This window comes from Eucalyptus grandis, chromosome 6, assembly GCF_016545825.1.
Source record: "Eucalyptus grandis isolate ANBG69807.140 chromosome 6, ASM1654582v1, whole genome shotgun sequence".
NCBI lineage: Eukaryota > Viridiplantae > Streptophyta > Magnoliopsida > Myrtales > Myrtaceae > Eucalyptus > Eucalyptus grandis.
This window is the reverse complement of record NC_052617.1, coordinates 23,919,894-23,927,798: the sequence shown is the minus strand read 5'-3', so window position 1 is coordinate 23,927,798 and position 7,905 is coordinate 23,919,894. Positions and strand designations below refer to the sequence as shown.

Below are 7,905 nucleotides of genomic sequence, written 5' to 3'. Positions count from 1 at the left end.
TTCATATATTGTGACCATCCCTTTCACTAGGACAAGGATTAAGGGCGCATTACCTTTTAAGTGTAAAACCTTTGTACAATTTTTTTTTTCAATTCTTTCTTGCATTTGTTGATATATGCAATCGGGTCGCTCCAATTTGTTCGATTGACACAATTTGCCCTTCTGCCCTCCATTGTTGTATATAATGGGTTGGAGAGAACGGCTTCCACTCTATAAACACGGACAGAAGCACAAAGGTCCCAAAACAGATAAAAATTACGTGAGAGAGAGTTTGATAGGGTGTTTTCGGAATGAAGGTAGTGCATTGGCTTCTAACGGTGGCTGTGGCCTGGTGGTTTCGACAAGGCGGAGCTGCCGCCATGTGCGAACACCAGTGTGGGCACGTGACCGTACCTTATCCATTCGGGCTCCAAACCGGGTGTGTGAGGTCCCCAGATTTTTTGCTCAATTGCACCAACACTGAAGGGAGCGGTCTTCAACTCATGTTGGGGAATCTTACCATACGCAAAATCTCGCCCCGGGGCTCGACCATGGTCGTCAGCCTCCCCGAAGCATACAAGTGCTACAATCAGAATGGCACGCTAGCAAACGAAAGCAATTCTGTGGTCATCGATCTGTCTCCACATCCTCGGTACAGATTCTCGGAAACCCTGAACAAACTCACCGTCCTCGGCTGCGACACCATGGCGGTCGTGGCCAACAGTGGAGGGACGTTGGGGGGCGGGTGCATCTCCTACTGCGGGAACAACGTAGCCAACGAGACCACTTGCTCCGGTCGAGGTTGCTGTCAAGCATCCATCCCAAAGGAGTTCAAGACGCTCAACATTAGCATCTCCTCCCTCAACCAAAACGCGTCGGCCTCGCAACTCGGCTACTGTGCACGGGCCTTCGTGGTGGACAACAGGTCATTCGATATTTCAAACTTGACTCGTCCGAGGTTTGAGGATGTGGGCAACACCCCGGGCCTTGTTCTAGACTGGATGGTCGAATCGGACGTAAGATGCAACACGGCCGAGCGGAACAGGTCGAGCTATGCCTGTGGTCCCTACGCGGCATGTAAGGACTTTGAGGATGAATTGGGTTATCGCTGCGCTTGCAACGATGGGTACGAGGGGAATCCCTATAAGGGATGTACAGGTAATTAATACATTTATGACTCCTCATGCATTATCGCACTCGAATGAATTGTGTGGATAACTAATTAATTAATCACCATCCTAGAGCCAGATAGAGGAGTAGTACTGATTCCATCTAGTTTTACCCATTTAATTAGCCGCCGCTTAATTCGCGCTACTCTCTCTCTCCCCCTCCCTCCTCAACCTATTCCTCCACCCTCCGGCTAGCACCTCACACCAGTGTCGCTGCCACCATCATCAGCCCACTATTAGGCGAAGCCACCATCGGCCTTCACACGCTGTTGGACAACCGCAGCCCTCTCTCTCTCTCTCTCTCTCTGTACTGATACACCCTCCCTCTTCTACACCAGCAACAGCAACTCGACTTTGGAGATGACATTAAGTGCCACCACCACTGCAAGCAACAAAGATGACGACTCTCTCTCTCTCTCTCTCTCTCTTCCTTCATGAGTCTGGCTTGTACCCCATCTTGGCAGTGACAAGTCTCCGGTACCATCTTCTCGGCAATGAAGGAGATGAGATTTGCTTGCTTAGTCCCTTCCATGAACGGAGGAGACTGATGAGGATACGACAAGGCCGTGGCTCGACAGTGGTGGGGATGGTGATGCCATGGTCACGATGGCTGTAGTTAGTGACAATGGGAAAAGAGAGAAAAGTGTGTTTTCTCATTGGTATAATTTTAATAGGAAGTCTATATAAAATTTGAGGAATTTTGCCTGGACTTGGGTCTATGTCTAGCTTTGATCATGTGAGTGACATGATCAATAATCATGATAGATTCGATCGAATAAATCCAGATATAGAGAAAATATCTCTCTTGAAGTTTCAACTTTTTGTCTACTAGAATAAGTGGAAGGCAGTTGCCACCACTTGTTAACATCATGGTCAAAATCATCTGTAGCAATTCTATTGTCACCTTGCAATGTCAAGGTCAATGTCCCCCTTCCCCTAAGGACCTATATATATATATATATATATATTCATTGAACATGGTACGGGTACTAAAATGCATCTAAATGGACAAATCTGATGACCCCATCATATTTAGTGATATATTTGCGCATTAGTACATCCATCTCGCTCATAGAATAGTGACTTATATTAATAAATGCATGTACGCATGTCAAGATCAATGTCCTCCTTCCTAGGCCAAGTCGTCGTCCCCAATGACCATATCTATTATGGCAACAATGAAACCTCACCTCCCTCTTGCAACATAGGGTTTCATGCATCATCGCAAAAGTTTAAGGCAGCGTCGATCTCCATTGATGGCAAGGAACAATGCCATTGTTGAGCTCAAATTGGACCAAGAGAGAGACACGGAGAGTAGAGAAAGAAGAGATATCTTAAGAGAGAGTGGATGCATGACGCAATAATACAACCAAGACATGAATGGAATAGCATTACCCGATTAATAATTTGTGCACCAACCTATTCAAATTGTTTTTGCCATTAATCGAGATAACGGTTCAATTTATCTTTTGCATAATGTAGACATCGATGAGTGCAAGTACCCAAAAAAATAACTATGTAAAGGGAAGTGCAAGAATACGGATGGGAGCTACAAATGCGATTGCCCAATAGGAAAGAAGAAGAGCAAGAATAAAGGCCATTGCCAAATTAATCGTGGCGGCATAGCTGGTGGAGGTAATTAAATATATATCCCTCCTTCAATAATTGGATGGTTCATGTTCTATTAACTTATATTTGATTTTGCAGTAGGTTTGACATATTTGTTTTAAGGATTATTATACAGTACTTAGCCTATGTAAATTCCTGGTAAGCACAAGCAGTGAGCCCCATGCTACCACGCGTTCCTATTCAGTCCCAGGCTAAACCCGTTCACATCTGTCTTTTGTTTTTCTTTTACCTCCCTTCTAGCCTTTTTTTTCCCGTTTATCTTAAGCTTGCACTTTGAAACTACGTTCGTGGGAAGATACACTGCAAGATCCAAGTGAAAATCCCTCCTCCGACCAAACCTGCAAATCTTGAGCCAAAAAGAACAGCTAGACCAGCAGATTTCAAAGAGGGAAAAAAACCCCTAAAATCTCTAGCGAAAGTGAGCGAATTTGAACTAGTAAAAGGAAAAGTAAAAAGGAGCACGATATTAAGCAATAGCATATCAAGGTGATTGTTGAAGAAGGTGATGCGGTTGGATTATTATACCGTGCCATCTCAACATTATCTTATTATGCTGAGACAGCACAGTATAATAATTCATATTTTAACTGAGACTTTATAGTGGATGTATTAGTCTTTTTCAGGTTATAAAAAATATTTTCTCATTTTAAATAAAGCTAACGAAATTCTATATATATATACACTAAAAATATTTATTTAAATGTGGAAAGTTTGGATAATGATAGCAACAAAAAGGAATGGATTTGAACGTGAATGTTTGTGGGCGCGGGATAGGATGGCCATGGGGCGTGAGTACTCTGTGTTCTGGGGGCACCACCTTTTTTTTTTTTTTTTTTGGTCCTACTATACTCCTATTCTAACTCTTACTCTCAGACTTTTGTCCTGCCTTCTTATAGGGCATGAGAGTCGAAACCCACTCCTGAAATTAATTCGTCCCCACCCTAACCCCCTTGAGAATGTGAGGATTCGAACCCCCCACCTTCCCGTTGGAAGGGTGGCTCTTAATCCCAGTGGTTGGGGGGCACCACCTTGAATGGGGCAAATATTTTTCCGCAAACCCACCCCGAGTACAATTGAAAGAAGAAACATATATTTGTTCCAAAAATATGAAATAATAATAACAATAATAATACCTCAAGAACAATCTCTTCTCCTTATAATGCGAGAAGGTTGGAACTTGTTTGGGAGACACAAGCAACCCATGACGCCACCCTTTTTGTAAAATCCACCGTGAGGCCTTTCTTTTTAATGAAAATTATAAAACGAAAAAAAAATGTCAAATGGTCATCTAATAAGTGGATTAGGTTTTTTTTTTCTTTGAGAAAAAGATAAAATCTATGAAAAGAAAATGTTTTTCATCTTTGGTTAGAGAAAATCTTTTCAATCATGCTTTCCATTGGTGGGTTATGAATCATATATATATGCAAATATGGGTGATGTATATGTGCGTAACCTGTCAGTTAGAGTTTTCTCCTATAAAATGGATGGAAAAGCATTTAATCATGATAGTGATCACGTGCATAATTGGTTATAAAATTCCACTGAGTCTTCATACCATTTGTAAATGGAAAGAGCTAAAACAATGTGAGGTGAATGCTTTCTCATTCTCTTTTGTTTTATTACCAAGCGTCTTCATTATAATCAAGACAGATATTTGGAGGAGTAATAGAAGACTTTGGTTAGAATTGATCATTTTGATTACTTGTTCAGTTTATGATGAGACGTGTCATTTTTTTAATAAGAACTTCTGTAAGGATTGTTGGACCATACATGTGTAACCCATTTGTTACATAAACCATTTCCGTTAACATTTAATTGAGTGATTATATTTTAAAATATTGACTAACCTTCCAAATTGATAGTGATCGATGGAGATTGCGTAGGAAAAAAAAAAGTAAATGGTTGTGTGTTCGAAAGTTATTTCTTTAAATGAATTATATGGATTGTATGAGGATTACATGCTTGAATTACTAATCTGGCAACACATACTCTTTGGCAGCAATTGCCGTGTCTGTCTTCGGCATGACTGTTACTGCTTCTGTCTCGGTCACGATGAGGTTGAGACTCAGAAAGATCAACTTCATACGAAATGGAGGAGAGCTCATGAAACAGCGCAAAGTTCAAATCTTCACGGAGGCAGAGCTGGCAAAAGCAACCAACAACTATAATGACAGTAATAAGCTCAACGATGACCATTCCAGTTCTGTTTATGGAGGGATAATAGCAAGGGACACCGTGGTCGTGGTCAAGAAGCCTAAAGATGAGCACAAGTCTATAATAAGGCAGGATTTCCAAGATGAACTTGAATTTCTGATGGGAAGAAGCCACAAAAATATGGTGAAGCTCAAAGGCATATGTTTGGAGACTGAAATACCATTGCTGGTATATGAATACATTCCGAATGGCACCCTTTTCCAACACATCCATCAGAATACGTCGACCATCTTAAAATCGTGGGAAGACCGCTTTAGAATAGCTACCCAAGCTGCTCATGCACTTGATTATATGCACTCCAGTGCAAAACCCCCAATCGTTCATGGTAACATCAAGTCAATGAACATACTTTTGGATAAAAAAAACTCGGTGAAAATATCCGATTTTGGAACTTCGGTACTCATATCACCAGAGCATAGACATATCATAGCCACTCAGAAAAAAGACTTGTTGGGCTACATTGATCCGGAATATTTAGTCACCGGTATGCTAACAACTCAGAGCGATGTATACAGCTTTGGAGTTGTCCTTGTGGAGTTGCTCACAAGAAAGAAACTTTATGTCACCGAGTCTGGAGAGTCGATCAATACTATCCATCATTTCATCTCTTCCGTGGAGGGCGACACACTCTCCAATGTCATAAACTTTGAGGGTGCTAGTGAAGGTGAAATGGAGAAAATACGAACCGTCGCTAAGATTGCAGTGAGGTGCTTGGACCAAAGCGGTGCGAACAGGCCGGCAATGAGCGATGTGGCTCAGCAACTCGCCAATGTCAACCCGAGCTCGACAATTGAAGAAGAGAATGACGAGACCGAACGGGAAGTGGATGCAGAAGAACTCTCAAGCTGTCTTTCTTGTCTGGGAATGGATTCAGCTTCTTCCTGCATCTGATCCATTATTACCATAGCGACATGTCTGTCAATTTGCCCGTAAGGACTTCTAGGGTTGATCGTGTGCTTTGAATATATGTTATGTGTGCCATTTGCTTTTGGACTTTATATTTGTGGAAGCATCTTTGCAAGTTCAAGCGTGAGAATTTAATATAATATATGTAAAGCCGTGTGTTGAAGTGGACTTATAGGAGGCTGACATATGGCCTTTGACATTATCATAATCTCTTTTCCCGTTTATCTTTTCTTCTTTTTTTCATAATCTCTTTACATTATTCTAGTTGATTGAATAAGAACAAAGAGTTCTTATCCAAACCTATATGAGAGGATCACAAGATCAAGAAAGAAGAATCAGGGAATTTATTTGATAATAACTTCACCGTGGGCTTAGAATTATATTAAAAAAAACTCGCAACATGAAATTTGATTTGGCGACCCCTCCGTCCAAAATTTGGATACTCTCTCTCTCTTCTTAAATGAAAGCTTCTCCGTTCTACAGATATCGCACGCCAAGGCTCTGTTTAGGAGCCCTTAGGTGAACGAAATTGGAAAAAATATTGTTTAATTTTAAGATTTCCTTCCGTTTTCTCATCTCGCGGAAAATTTAAAATATTCAAGCTTTTTCCACTTAAATTTTCATCACTGCCATTTTCCCCCAATCTCCCAAACACAGCATTACTAACAGTGAAATGAATAGAATGAAAAACAAATAGTACGTTGTAAAAAGTAACAAAATCGAATGAAAATTAATAGAAATTAAAGGAACAGATTAGTGGGGATAACTTATTTTGGCTTAATGGAGTGCGAAACCTCCAGCGTTCAGTGATGAGTGAAAAATATGATGACGGCAAAAAAGAACAAGAATTGCTAATTACAATATTAACACATAACTAACAATTAAAGAAAGCTAAAATTAGTATAATCACCACAAAGGAAAGACAAAATAAAAGTAAATGCAAGAAACCCCATTAAGTTGAGGGGGAAGGAACCGACCATACATTAAGGAGAAGCAGACATTCATGAAAGGCAATTACTTGTGAAAATACATGAAAAAAGTGAAATGATTCTTGGTGACATGCCGATTAATTGACAATCGATTTCAGAGGCAATTATTGTCGATAGGAAAAGTAACCAAAAAAATCTTAAAATTTATCACGAATTAATTTAGTCATAAACAGTTCAATCATGTCAATTTTACCCTAAACCTTTTCAGATATTGCTAATTGAATCAACCTCGCCAAATTTGGCCGGAAATCTTTGATATCATGCCAGTCATCTTGGCACGAGTGGACCTCAACAACCGACCAGAGGAAGAGGGAAGAAAATAAAAAGAAAATAAATAAATAAATCAAAAAAATATTAAAATATTATTTTAAAAATTACCCACCTCAAAGACAAGTCATGTTACATAAAATAACCGGCATCCATAGGTTCATCACCATTTTTGTGATTTTCCAGTACCGAAATGGTATATACAGTGGTTGCCTACAACGATGATTAAATAGATATTTGCAGATCTAAATTCTCGTCCAATTTGGTGAGTTTGAACATTTCCTCGTACCCCAAAACGACAATAAGGCGAATCGAATATTCCCCCCAAAATCACTCTCACAAAGCTAAATCGAAAAAAAAGCAGAGACCTTCGCATTGTCAATTTGAAAAGCTTAAGACGTGCCGATGGAATCGGTGCATGACTAGACATATTACACGAACAAATCCAGCATCTCCAGAAGTAACCAAGAAAACAATTCGCCAGAGTTCCTATCCGTGAACCCACCCAAACGTCAAAGTGCAACACAATCTTTCAAAACTCGGCCGCGAGGTCGATTAGAATCCACAGCGCACAAACATCTTCATCGACTTTTTGCGCCGTATTAGTGTGCGACTGATCTATAAAATGAACAAGGACATCCCGGAATCTCCGTCTTCCCGGGCAGCCCTAATCACATCTAATCTTCAAACACTGTCAGACATTTCACAATTAAAGGACATAGGCTCCAAACTTCGTTACCTCAGGATGCTAG

The 7,905-nt window shown here is 40.5% G+C and overlaps 1 protein-coding gene across 3 annotated transcripts; it reads left to right on the top strand.

Moving 5' to 3' along the window:
- Positions 1 to 229: 229 nt before the first annotated feature.
- LOC104451733 (wall-associated receptor kinase-like 1) lies at positions 230 to 6,083 on the top strand. Of its 3 annotated transcripts, none has more exons than XM_018875338.2 (3): positions 230 to 1,137; positions 2,631 to 2,783; positions 4,777 to 6,083. In XM_018875338.2, exon 3 carries the CDS (start codon positions 4,800 to 4,802, stop codon positions 5,880 to 5,882), a length of 1,083 nt encoding a protein of 360 aa, XP_018730883.2. In that variant the 5' UTR covers positions 230 to 1,137; positions 2,631 to 2,783; positions 4,777 to 4,799; the 3' UTR covers positions 5,883 to 6,083. The 3 variants fall into 2 exon arrangements, 2 of the variants coding, with proteins under 2 accessions (XP_018730883.2, XP_039171215.1); XM_039315281.1 differs by lacking the exon at positions 4,777 to 6,083 and having other exon boundaries at positions 2,631 to 3,271.
- Positions 6,084 to 7,905: the final 1,822 nt, after the last annotated feature.

Coding starts and splice junctions, on each gene's coding strand:
- LOC104451733 (XM_018875338.2), top strand. CDS start 4,800: ATGACTGTTACTGCTTCTGTCTCGGTCACGATGAGGTTGAGACTCAGA.